At 43.0% G+C, this 13,415-nt stretch overlaps 1 protein-coding gene across 3 annotated transcripts in view; it reads left to right on the forward strand.

Moving 5' to 3' along the window:
- Positions 1-12,753, forward strand: part of etnk2 (ethanolamine kinase 2) — a 73,010-nt gene extending 60,257 nt beyond the window's left edge. The window contains exons 7-8 of one of the 3 annotated variants that reach the window (XM_073030683.1): positions 11,409-11,497; positions 11,886-12,753. In XM_073030683.1, coding sequence (XP_072886784.1) covers positions 11,409-11,497; positions 11,886-11,958 — 162 coding nt within the window. In that variant the 3' untranslated portion in view covers positions 11,959-12,753. The remainder of the gene's footprint in view (positions 1-11,408; positions 11,498-11,885) is intronic. The other 2 variants (XM_073030684.1, XM_073030685.1) reach the window with 2 other exon arrangements.
- Positions 12,754-13,415: the final 662 nt, after the last annotated feature.

Genomic DNA, 13,415 nt, shown 5'->3' on the forward strand with positions numbered 1-13,415 from the left:
ACCATTTTCCTCCATCTAACTGAAGGCTATATTTCACCATCTGTGTGACCTTTCAAGTAAATGTAAACACCAATGGCATCAAATAAAGAGGAGCAGTGTTTCCTAGGAATTAATTATATGTACTTAGCTCAAACATTTGAATGGTCAGTTATCCCATTGCTCTTTGTAGGTCCATCCCATTGGGAAATTCGTTTCAAACAACACACAAATTGTGGAGCAGTTTGGCAGGTCAGGCAGCATCTATGGAAAAGAATACAGTTGACGATTTGGGCCGAGACCCTTCAGGACTTGAAGTCGTCCTGGAGTGTCTTGGCCTGGAACATCAACTGTTTACTCTTTCACAGATGCTGCTTGGCCTTCTGAGTTCCTCCAGCATTTTGTGTATGTTGCTTGGATTTCCAGCATCAGCAGATTTTCTCTTGCTTAGGAAATTGGTTTCTGCGCTTTTATCATCAGTAATTATTCTTCAGAATCTTCCTTTTTAGGAAACATTCCTTTATTCATAGTACGTGAACTTTGGCAACACTAATATTTGTTTTCAAATTAATTGGAATGGTGGGCACTTAAGAATCAAACACACTATTATAACTTTGAAAACGTCTATAGATGTGTGGTGGAGAGTATATTAACTAGCTACATCACAACCCAGAATGGAAAAACCAATGCCCTTAAACAGAAAATCCCACAAAATTAGTGTATACAGCCCAGTGCATCATGGGTAAAGCTCTCCACACCATTGAACACCTCTTCCTGGAGCTTTGTTGCAGGAAAGAAACAGCTATCATTAAGGACACTCCAGCACCCAGTCAGGCTGTCTTTTCGCTGCTGCCATCAGGAAGTAGATACAGGAGCTTCGGGACTACCAAGTTCATGAACAGTTATTAACCCTCAGTTATCAGGCTTCTGAACCAGAGAGGATAACTTCACTTGCCCCATCACTGAACTGTTCCCACAACCTATGGACTAACTTTCAAGAACTCTTATCTCACGTTCTCTATTTATTGACTTATTTATTTATTATTATTATTAATCTCCTCCTTTATGTATTTGCGCACTGGTTGTCCACCCTTTTGGTGTGGTCTTTTATTGATTTTTATTGTGGTTATTGTATTTATTGAGTATGCCCACCAGAAAATAAATCTTGGGGTTGATCATGGTGACATATATGTACTTTGATAATAAATTTACTTTGAAATTTGAACATTGGTTCTAGAATTGCAAACAGGTAAAACGGGATAAGAATGCAAATAGACATTTGAGAATCCAGTGGGATTTTCTTTGTGATATCTTTTATTCCAGGTTATGCTTAATTTCAAGAAATTGAATGCCCTGGCTTCCATGTTTTGCATCAAACTTGCCTCGTATCAAAGTATTATAATACAGAGATTTTACTAAGTAAAGCAGCGTCGACCAGTAGCCGATCTGGATGTCAAAAGTTTGGAGAGGGGAGTTCAATCATCCACTGCCAGGGGATAAAATGCAGCAGTGTATCACGGCAGCGAAAGAGCTTTAACCAGCGACTGATCAGCATTTGGGATTGATTAGTAAGAGCAAATTAAAGGAAGGCGGGGCAAGCACAGCAACCATCGTCTGTGTGGTGATCTTGAGGCTTTAGCTCTTCAAAGCTTTGACAAAAGGGAGGTTTCAGTCAGAGAAAGCAAAGGAAAGGCTCAGGTTGTTCCCCCTGCCCTCCACTTCTCTTTATATCTGCTCAGCTAGGACAGTAGAGATGCTCCTGTTGCGGGAAGGCAGAGAGACCTCCCGTTTCCCTGACGATGACAACAACAACAGTGAGAAATGCATGCAGCTGCAGCTTCTATCAAACTGAGTTCAGGAGGTAGAGTTGGATCTGGATGAACTCCAGATCATTTGGGAGGCTGAGGGGGGTGTAGAGAAGTAGTTACACCCAAGGTGCAGGACACTGGAAACTGGGTGACAGTTGGGAATGGGAAAGGGATTAAGGAGCCAGTGCAGAGTACCTCTGTGGCCAAACCCCTCAACGGGAAATCACTTTGGAATCTGTTGGCTGGGATGACCTAGCAGAAGAAAGCCACAATATTCATGTCATTGGCACTGACTCTGACTTGGGGGGAAGAGGCACGCTGTGGTGATAGAGAATTCATTAGGGGAATGGAAGGAGGTTCTGTGGGCGAGAACGAGATTCCCAGATGGTATGTTGCATCCCGGCTGCTGGGGTCCAAGATATATCCGATCGAGTCCTCCGCATTCTTGAGTGGGAGGCTGAACAGACAAAGGTAGGACGAGTGACGAGGTTCTGCAGGGGAGTTGGGTGCTCAGTTAAAGGGCAGGACGTGTGGGTTGTGATCACAGGATTGCTGCCTGGGCCACATGCTAGTGAGGCCAGAACTAGGAAGGTTATATAGCTTAATATGTGGCTAAGGAGTTGGTGTAGGAGGAGGGCATAAGATTTGTGGATCATTGGGCTCTCTTCCAGGGAAGGTGGGACCTGTACAGAAGGGACAGTTTGTACCGGAACTAGAGTGGGACTAATATCCTTGTGGGAAGGTTTGTTAATGCTGTGCAGTGGAGTTTATACTAGAGTTGCAGGGGGTGGGAGCCAGAGTGCCAGAACAGTTATAGAGGTTGCAGAGGCAGATGTTGGTAAGACCTCAGATAAAGTTAGGAATCAAAAGATTGAGCATGGTTTGACTAGTGTCCTGAGCTGCCTGTATTTCAATGCAAGTATGAAAGGTGGATAATAGTGCTGAAGATGAGATTGCCTGTTTGTAAGCAGCTATGTGTAGTGAGGAGAGACTGTTGATAGGACAAAATTACAGTCAACAGGATGAAGTGCAATGTAAAAGGCAGACAAAATCAAAGGGTGAATACAGGACTGAAGCTGTATCTGAATGTGTGTAGTATACGGAATGAGGTAGATGAACTTGCAGTACAGTTGCAGATTGGTATTACTGAATTATGGCTGAAAGATAATAGCTTGGAACTTGATGTCCACGGATACACATTGTATTGAAAGGATAGGCAGGAAGCCAGAGGAGGTGGTGTTTCTCTGCTGGAAAAAAATGAAATCAAATCATTAGAAAGGAGAGACATGGGCTGGGAAGGGGTTGAACTAATGTGGATAGAGCAAAGGAACTGCAAGGGTAGAAAGACCCTGATGGGAGTTATCTACAAACCTCCAAACAGTAGTAAGGATGTGGCCTACATATCACAACAGGAGATAGAAAATGCATGCCTAACGGGCAATGCATTTGTCATGGGGGTCTTCAACATGCAGGTAGATTTGGGGGGGCAGGAAATCAGGTTGGTACTGAAGGAGAATTTCTAGAGTGTCTACAAGATGACTTTTTAGAGCAACTCGTGGTTGAGTGCACTAGAGGATCTGCTGTTCTGCTTGGGTGTTGTGTAATAAACCAGAATTGATTAGAGACCTTAAGGTAAAAGAACCCTTGGAGGTAAGTGATCACGATATGATTGAATTCGCCCTGAAATTTGAGAAGGAAAAGCTGAAGTCATATGTATCGTATTACAGTGGAGTCAAGGGAGTTAAAGAGGCATGCCAGAGGAGTTGGTCAGAATTCATTTGAAAAGAACACTAGCAAGGATGATGGCAGAGCAGCAATGGCTGGAATTTCTGGAAGCAACTTGGAGGTACAGGATGTATGCATCCCATCCCAAAGAGGATTAATTCTAAAGGCAAAATGATATTACCGAGGCTAATGAGAAGTTGAAGCCAACATAAAAGCCAAAGAGGACATATAATAGAGCAAAGATTAATGGGAAGTTAGAGGACTGGGAAGCTTTTAAAAACCAACAGAAGGCAGCAAATAAAGTCATTAAGAAGGTACAGGTGGAGCTAATCTTAGCTAGCCAATAATATTAGAGGATACCGAAAGTTTCTTCAGATACATCATGTAAAAGAGGTGGGAGTGGATATTGGACCATTGGGAAACGATGCTGGAGAGGACATAATGGGGGACAAGGAAATAGTGGACAAACTGAATAAGTATTTTGCATCAGTCTTCACTGTGGAAGACACTAGTAATATGGTGGAAGTACCAGGTGTCAGGGGGCATGAAGTATATGAAGTTACCATAACTAGAGAAAATTTATTCAGATATATAAAGATTGAAAGAGAGGTGAGAGTGGATGTTGGACTGCTGGAAGATGATACTGGAGAGGTAGAAATTTGAGTGTCAGGAGGCAGACATGAGTGCAGCTGCTATTACTAAGGAGAAGGTGCTTGGGAAACTGAAAGATCTGAAGATAGGTAAGTCACCTGGACCAGATGGTGTACACACCAGAGCTCTGAAAGAAGTGGCTGAAGAGATTGTGGAGATATTAGTAATGATCTTTCAAGAATCACTAGATTACGGAATGGTTCTGAAAGACTGGAAAATTGCAAATGTCCCTCTCCTCTTGAAGAAAGGGGAGAGCAGCAGAAAGGTAACAGTTAGTCTGATCTTAATGGTTGGGAGGATGTTAGAGTCGATTATTAAGGATGAGATCTCAGTGACTTGGAGGCACGTGATTAAACAAGGCCGTAGTCAGCATTGTTTCCTCGAGAGAGAGTCTTGCCTGATATATCTGTTGGAAATCTTTGAAGAAACAACAAGCAAGATAGACAAAGGAAAATCAGTTGATGTGAACTTGGATTTTCAGAAGGCCTTTGACAAGTTAAAAGCCCATGGTATTACAGGAAACAATCTAGCAGGGGTAGAGGGGTGATTGGCAAGAGGCAAAGAGTAGGAATAGAGGGAGCCTTTCTGTCTGGCTGACAGTGAGTAGTGGTGCTCCACAGGGTTCTGTATTGGTACTGATTACTTTTATGTTATATGTCGTTGATTTGGATGATGGATTGGTGGATTTGTTGAGAAGTTTGCAGATGATATGAAGATAGGTGGAGGGGTATGTAGTTTTGAGGAAGTAGAGGGGCTATAGAAGGACTTGGACAGATCAGGAGACTGGATAAAGAACTGGCAGATGGAATACAGTGTTGTAAAGTGTATGATCATATACTATGATCAAAGATGGAAGGGTTGACTATTTTCTAAATGGAGAGAAATAGAAAAAACTAAGGTGAGTCCTGTGCAGGATTCCCTAAAAGTTAATTTACAGGTTGAGTCTGTGGTGAGGAAGGCAAATGCGAAGTTAGCATTCATTTCGAGAGGACTGGAATTTAAAAATAAGGATGTACTGTTGAAACTTTATGAAGCACCGGTGAGGCTTCAGTTGGAGTATTGTGACCAGGTTTGGGCTGCTTATCATAGAAAAGATGTGCTGAAACTGGAGAGGGTTCAAAGGAGATTTGTGAAAATGATTCCAGGATTGAATGGCATGTCATATGAAGAGTGGTGGCTCTAGGCCTGTATTCACTAAGAATAAGGGGTGAACTTATTGAAACCTATTGAATGTTGAAATGCCTTAGTAGAGTGGATGGGGAGAGGATGTTTCCTATGGTGGGAGAAATGAGGACCAGACGACACTGCCTCAGAGGGTCAACCTTTTAGAACGGAGATGAGGAATTTCTTTAGCCAGAGTGTGAATCTGTGGAATTCTTTGCCACAGGCAGTTGTGGAGGCTAAGTCTTCACATATATTTAAGGCAGAGGTTGATAGATTCTTGATTGGTCAGGGCGTGAAGGGATATGGGGAGAGAAGGCAGAAGATTGTGTTACGAACCCCGTAACTGGGTCACTTACCAGCAAAGATAGAGAGGTCCGTTGAAGTCTGATGGTACTATTTTTAACAGTATTTATTAGTAAAAATACACAGAAATAATATCAATGCAACCATACAGATAATATACTTCGTCAATACTAAATCTAAAAGTGCGGGTATAATAATAATCAATAAGAAATAAGCTCTATCGTTGTCTAGGGGATAATGTATTGTCCGATGGAAATATAAAAGTCACTCAGTTCATGCAGGCTGCAGCCTTTGGGGACCGCTGGGTTTGCAATGGTTGGAGAGAGAGAGAGAGAGAGATTTTTAGAAACTTGCCGATTCCTTTTATGATTTCGATCCGTCGGAGTCTCGTTGGTGTGGCCATTCACTTGTGGCCTCTTCTTTAGCTAAGCCGTTCTTCCGTGGCGAGCCCGCCAATCCCAGGCAAGGGAAGGACGCACATGAGCCCCCCACTGGCTGTCGCTATTAAATGTGTTCCCCAGACCCTCTTTTATCCTTACTCACGGGGTCTCAGATGTCAATCAGGTTGGGATGATGCAATCCCTCAACCAGCCCACTCTGGTCGTCCCCTGAGGGCTTCAATGAATAGTACAGTACTCAATACACAATTCCGTCTCCAAGAGACAATGGCTGTTATCAGTGGCTTTGTTTCGCTGAGGCCAGGACACATTCCAAACCTTGTGGATTCTCTCTCATTTCCTGGGTCCCAGACCCGAATTAATAGCGATCTTGCGATTCTCAAAAAGGAGGGGGCGACTTTGTACCCTTCGGCCCCTCAGAGTTGTGGCACATTCGTAACAATTGGAGCTGAGCTGAAAATTGGATCAGCCATGATGAAATGGCGGAGCAGATTCTATGGCCTAATTCTGCTCCTATGCCTTGTGGTGGAAACCAATTGAATAGAAGCAGTGGGGAGGGGGGAACAAGAACCTGGAGGAACTTGCAGGTTGAACAGCATCTGTGGAGTCAACATTTGGTGTTGAGACTCTGCATCAGGAAGCAGAGTGTAGAGAAAAGGAAAGTCAGCTTCAAGAGGTACTGCAGATGCTGGAAGTCTAGAGCAATACAGACAATGCCTGTTGGAGGAACTCAGCGGGTCAGGCAGCATTTATGAATGGGAATAAACAATCAACATTTCAGGCTGAGACCAGGACTGCAAAGGAAGGAAGTCAGAATGTCAGTTCTCCCTCTGCCTCCACAGATGCTGCCTGGCCCACTGAGTTCCTTCAACAGGTGGTTGTTTGATTTTGCTCCAGATTCCAGCATCTGCCGTCTCTGGTGTATTTGAATGGGAGAAATATTTCTTAGCCAAAGTTGAAAATTACCGAGCTTGTTGCAGCCAGTGGCATTTGTTATCTGAGTCGAAAGGTTTTGACGTCATGCCCCACTTGGAGACTTAGATCTAGGTGGACTTTTCTGTTCATTACAGAAGGGGTGCAGCTTCATTGCAAGTGCCAATACATTCAGTCCAGGTTACTTCCTTTGGGATGTTCCAAATGGCATAACCTCTCAAAAATAGAGATTTGCCTTATTGTACTTTGAGGGATTTTGTTATTGCTTGCTGGTAAGTGTCAGTAGGTAATTTCCTTTAAGATCTAAGGAGCTGCAACGGTACATTATTTAAAAATGTTTACTGATAGTACTGAGAAAAGCAACATTCTGATACCACATCATATGCAGTTGAAAGTTCGTACAAAATTCTTTCCAGTTTTTCTGCAGCAGTCTACAGTATATGGATTAGTCTTTTGTTGCAGGGAGTGGGATGAGAAATGCCATAAGGGATTACACAGTATTGTTGTCAGACAAAGTGAACAGCAAGTCAGGAATTTGGGTGGAGAGGCACCTCATAAAAACCTTTGTATTCAGTGCAGTTTAAGAGAGCATATGGGATTTGGGAGGGATTCTGTGCTTGGAGGCTGGATGCTGAAACTCTGGCACCAAGGATGAGGCAAAGCGAAAGCAAGTTGATGGGATGCATGGGGGCTGCCGCAGATCAGGCTCGGAGAGAGTGGTAATAGTGCAAGTTGTGGGGAGGCACCATTTTTTATTGAATCTCATTTAATACTATGTATATTATGAATCTAATGCAGCCCACAAATCAAAACACAAAATGCTAGAAAACTCAGCAGGTCAAGCAGCATCGATGAAAAGGAATAAAAAGTCGATGCTTTGCTGGGCCAACATATTGTCTGTTTAATCCCCTCCATTCATATAGCCCGACCTGCTGTGTTCCTTTAGCATTGTGTGTGTTTGTTTTTTTGCTCTGAATTTCTAGAAAGAGTTTGAATAAAGGGGGCCTGTTGTGGTTGGCACCCAATGACTAGTGGTGTTCCACAAGGATCTGTATTGGGATTGTTTTTTCCCCACGTTATACACCAATGATTTTCATGATGGAATTGATGGCTTTGTTGCCAGCTTTGTAGACCATACAGAGATGGGTGGAGTGGCAGGTCATGTTGAGGAAAAACAGGGAGTCTGTGGAAGGTCTTAGACAGATTGGCTGAATGGGCACAGAAGTGACAGATGGAATATAGCTTAGGGAAGTGTATGGTCATGCACTTCAGAAGAGCAATAAAGATCTAGACTATTTTATAAACTGAAAGTTCAAAAATCAGAGGTGCAAAGGGACTTGGAACTCCTTGTGCAGGATTCCGTAAAGGCTAACTTGCTAGTTGAGTTGGTTGGAAGGAATGTTTGCATTTATTTCAAGAGGACTAGAATGTAAGAGCAAGGGTGTGATGCTGAGGCTTCATAAGACGTTAGTCAAATCACATTTGGGAGTATGGTGATCAGTTTTGGGCTCCTCATCTAAGAAAAGATGTGCTGGCATTCGGGAGGGTCCAGAGGAATTCACGAGACTGATTCTGGGAATGAAAGTTCAAAATAATATGAAAGGGCAAAGTTTTAAGGTGCTTAGAAGTAAGTACAAAGGAGATGTCAGGGGTAAGTTTTTTATGCAGAGAATGCTGAGTGCGTGGAATGGGCTGCTGGTGACGGTGGTGGAAGCAGATACAATAGGGTCTTTTAAAAGACTCTTGGATAGGTACATGGAGCTTAGAAAAATGGAGGGCTATGGGTAACATTAAGTAATTTCTAAAGTAAGTACATGTTCGGCACAGCATTGTGGGCCGAAGGGCCTGTATTGTGCTGTTATTTTTCTGTGTTTGTATGTATATTATCAAAGTGCATATGTCACCATATACAACCCTGAGATTTATTTTCTTGCGGGCATACTCAGTAAGTCCATTAACATAAGAGAATCAATAAAAGGCTGCACCAACCAGTGCACAAAAGATAATGAACTGTGCAAGTACCAAAAGAAATGCCCCTTCATGGGCATTGGTGTTTCCTTATGAGGAGTGTTTGACAGCGCTGAGCCTCTACTCACTGGAATTTAGAAGAATGAGGGGGATATCACTGAAACTTTTCAAATATTGAAAGATGTAGATAGAGTGGATGTGGAGAGGATTCTTCCCATGGTGTGAGGGTCTAGAGCTAGAAAGACATACATTTAGAATGGAGATAAGGAATGATTTCTTTAGCCCAGAGGGTGGTGAATCTGCAATCCATTGCCATGGACTGCTTTGGAGGCCAAGTCATTGAGTATATTTAAAATGGAGGGTGATAGGTTCTTGGTTAGTCAGGGTGTCAAAGGTTCTGTGAAGAAGGCAGGAGAATGAGGTTGGGAGGGATAATGAATCTGCCATGATGGAATAGCAGAGCAGACTCGATGGGCCAAGTGGCCTAATTCTGTTCCTGTGTCTTGCCGTAATCTCGAGTTTGTACCCGCAAATCATTTTTAAAAAATATTCAGTGTAGCATTTAAAATGGAATGAAAACTGAAGCCACAGTGCAGGACTTGTACTTGAAACTACCTTGGACATGCTGTTCCAGTAACAGGTTGCTAGAAACTTTTGTGCTTTGTTCCACAGTTCTCATTCTTAGTGTTTGGGGAAGACAATTGTATCACTAGGCATTGTGATGTGTTCCCTTCAGCAACTTGTTGATCAGAAGCCTGGCACTAAAGAAGGCAGATTAGCAAATCTAGCAGTGGACCGTGTCAAACCAGTCCTGTTCCACAAAGCTTTAACCGTTTGATGCAGGAGAAGTTTAGATTGTAGTCTGTTCGGTTGCCCCCCCCCCCCCCCAAGATGGTGACTGAGTTTTTCTCTTTTTAATTTTGTGTTCCAGTTGTGTGTCTGAAACTTGGTCAAAAGGACTTTTTGTAATTGTTTTTCCTGCTGCAACCCCCACCACACTTGCAATTGCTGAAAAAACAATTATGAGTCACACTCTAGATCTAGTTTGCTGTTAATTCTGCCTAACAGATGGAACTGCCACGATAAGCAGCGATGGATGAGGGAGTGAGGCTGATGGGATTTGGGGGAGGGGGGCAGATTTAAAACAAAACTGTTGACTATTAGGAGTTACCGATTTAACATCTCCCATTATAGTTAAGGAGGAAGAGACTGAAGGATTACCTGGCTAGAGTAAGAAATTACTCTATTACATTTGACGCAAAGTTTAGATCATTGGCAGTGATATTGTGGTAAATGGTGTCAATAAATTGGAGTTTGTTCTATTTTTAAAAAAATGTGAACTTTAAATCTTGAGTTGGAAGGTGTTGAAATGTTGTGGCCTTTGGTGTTATTTCACCTCTCTGGAAATAAAAGGGGACTGACAAGAAGTGCCTACTGAAACTAGAAGTTTAGTAACTTGTGAAATGACCGAGTCTAATGAATGCATCATTGATGGAATAGCATGCTCCTCGGGTCACGTACAAGTCTGAGATGTTGAGAATCAGTAGTGTATCCTCAAGGCTGTTCTGTCTGCTGTCTAACAAAAACATCTGTAAATCCATTGACCTTGTACTTTGAACATTTCCAGCTCCCTTGTCAAAAATAAACCTCAAATTGCGAACAGCTCAACTGCTGAGCATTTATAACCTTCTCAACACCAAATGACTTGCTTTCTGACACTGCCCTCTAGTTCTAAACTCTGGACATTTGAAGAAAAAAAACTTCATGTCAGTCTATCCCAATTGTTTTGTGCTTTTCTTTTTTAATCACAGAGCTACTAATTTTAAACTCTAGTGAGTGCAGACCCACAGTCTTCTGGCTGATCTCAGAGATCTGAGTTTTCACTGTGCCGCTTTTAGATACCCTATGATACAGGGACCAAATCTGCAAGCAAAACTCACAATTTTTTCACCAACCCTGTACAGTCAAACAAAGGTTTCCTGGCTGTCATATTCCAACCCCTTGCATTAAAAGTCAACACGCCATTTCTTTTCCAAAGTGATTGCATCTTAACTTTAAGTTGTGTAATTAAACTATTAATTTTTAAAGTCACTCATTCCTTTGATAAATTATCACCCTCCAGTCTTCCTTGGGTTGATCAGTTTATCTCAAGTCAGTTGGTATGCTCCAAAGCCAGTGATATTAGCAACAATATGGAAATCTTAACAGGAGCTTGTTTAATAGCCTCCTGACATTCTTGGTGTCAGTATCTCAGGTTGCTTCTGTAAATTTGATTAAGGGTTGTGAATGGTAGAGAATCCAGTTGGTATACCTGTGACAACCCAGTATACAAACAAATACCATATACCCCAGCACACATCAAGAGCAATGTTGAACCTTTCTGAACCATCCTATTCTCTGTGCTACCCAGACCCCTCTAAAAAGAAGCACAGGACTGTGCTAATAATTTAAAGATTCTCAATTGAACATTAATTTAAAGTAGTGCTTTTGCTTTCAGGCATCTCATTTCTTCTGGGGGTTCTGGGCATTGATTCAAGCAAAGTATTCCACAATAGACTTCGATTTCTTAGGGTAAGTACCTAGGGGCTAACACCATTTGAAAATTTGCTGGAAGCTCCCATCATGAACCAATATTCCCTACCCAGTTTATTAAATTTCATTCTGCACATTTTCAATTTCTGAGCAAAGAATAAACATTCTGATCATCTAAGTACAGATAGTATTGCTTCCCAGCCCTAATTACACAAATATTCAGGCCATAAGTAACATTACATAATCACTGGTCCCATTCTCTAGAAGAAAATCCTGGATTCTTTCATTAACATCTTTCTTCATAAACCATCACTTGATCCTTTCAAACAAAATAGAATGCCTTCACTTCTACCCTTGAATGATGATAAAGCTACAACTACTGATGTTCCTGCCTACCTCAGTAACATGTTCCTTTTTTGTCTTGCAGGTACAGTGTCCTGAGGTTTAACCAGTACTTCAAGATGAAGCCTTGTGTCACTGCTCTTCAGACTCCGGTGTGAAATGGTGTTCCATTGCCATGGTGCACAATCACCCCTTGGTGGTCCTATCAGTATACAACCTCACTTCCTCTTCAACTTATTGAGCCTAATCCCTGCAGTTTGAGATTGCAAACTAGACCCCATCCCCAGGTTCTTGACCTGTGCTCATTATGGGCACGGCCCTGGAGAATCAGCCAGGTGGTCTGTGCCCAGAGTCTTGGCTTCTCTTAGTTTGAATGTCACTTTGAGCCTGGGGTCTAAGACGAACGCAGTCCTTCTGAGCCCTAGTCCCCTTTTTTTTCTCCATTGCTTCCCTGTCATGGCCCCCATAAAATTCCAGAGTTTAATCACATTCCAGATCTTGTTTGCTCTCAATGGGGACCAAATTGAGGAGTAATCTGAAAATGTGGCAGTGGGTGGGAGGGGGGTTATGGTGCACAGTGTGGAGGGGTGGTGGTGTTTTTGATCATTGACTATTTCGAGGAACATTGGTTATTGAGCCTTTGCCACCCTCATCACAGGGAGGTTTAGACTGACAGCAACATCAGCAGCTCAAAGGCTGGCAGGAATCTCTGAAGCTGCTTCAGAAATAACAACATCCCACCCCTGCCACCAGGCATGAGGGGTCAATAAATCTGTTGTAGTTTTATTAATAAAGTGTGTGAGAACAAGCGGGCGTGAGATTTGAAACTCGGGCGGTGCGTGCACTGTCCCGTCCAGCTCCCTGACACTGGGTGGGGTTGACTGAAAGTGAAGAGGGTCGGTGGCGCATGTGACCCATAGATGCAGAGCATGCACACACAGATGGCTAGCTGCTGGAGGGTGGGTGGGGGGGGGGGGGGGAGGCAGACGTTTGGCTAAAACTGTGTATACACTCGAACTGCTACGTAATGATATTGTGTCCTGAGATGGCAACTCTTCAGATGGTTTTGGTTTCTAGCAGAGATGGAGACTGGAGGGGCAAAAGGCTGAAAGGTTATTGAGCTGAAACTTCCTTTCCCTCACTCAACTACACTGCACACAAGAGGCGATACATAGTGGTCAATTAACTTACCAGCCCACAAGTAGTCACAGAAAGGGTATGTAAATCCCTCTGAGGTCAGGAATGACCCTGGGACCCTGGGAGGAAACCCATGTAGTCATAGTAAGCTCAGTGCAGTTGCCACCGGAGGTCAGGAGCAAACCTGAGTGCCTAGTGTTTGGCCAGCTCCTCTCTGACACACTAAAGCAGTTGCTGCCTAACCAGCTGAGTCCATTCAGGATCTTCTCTTATTTCAGTGGTGACAGGTTGAGAGGTGTCCTTTGCAGTACACACTGCTTCTGCTCTAAAGCTTGTATCGTCTGACAGCTCACTCTCTCATCAACAAAACACCAGTGGGAAATGTGCGTTGTAATGCATACAAAATGCTGGAGGAACTCAGCAGGTCAGGCAGTATCTAGGGAGAGGAGTAACCAGTCAGTGTTATGAGCAGACACTC

Source organism: Hemitrygon akajei, chromosome 27, assembly GCF_048418815.1.
Source record: "Hemitrygon akajei chromosome 27, sHemAka1.3, whole genome shotgun sequence".
NCBI lineage: Eukaryota > Metazoa > Chordata > Chondrichthyes > Myliobatiformes > Dasyatidae > Hemitrygon > Hemitrygon akajei.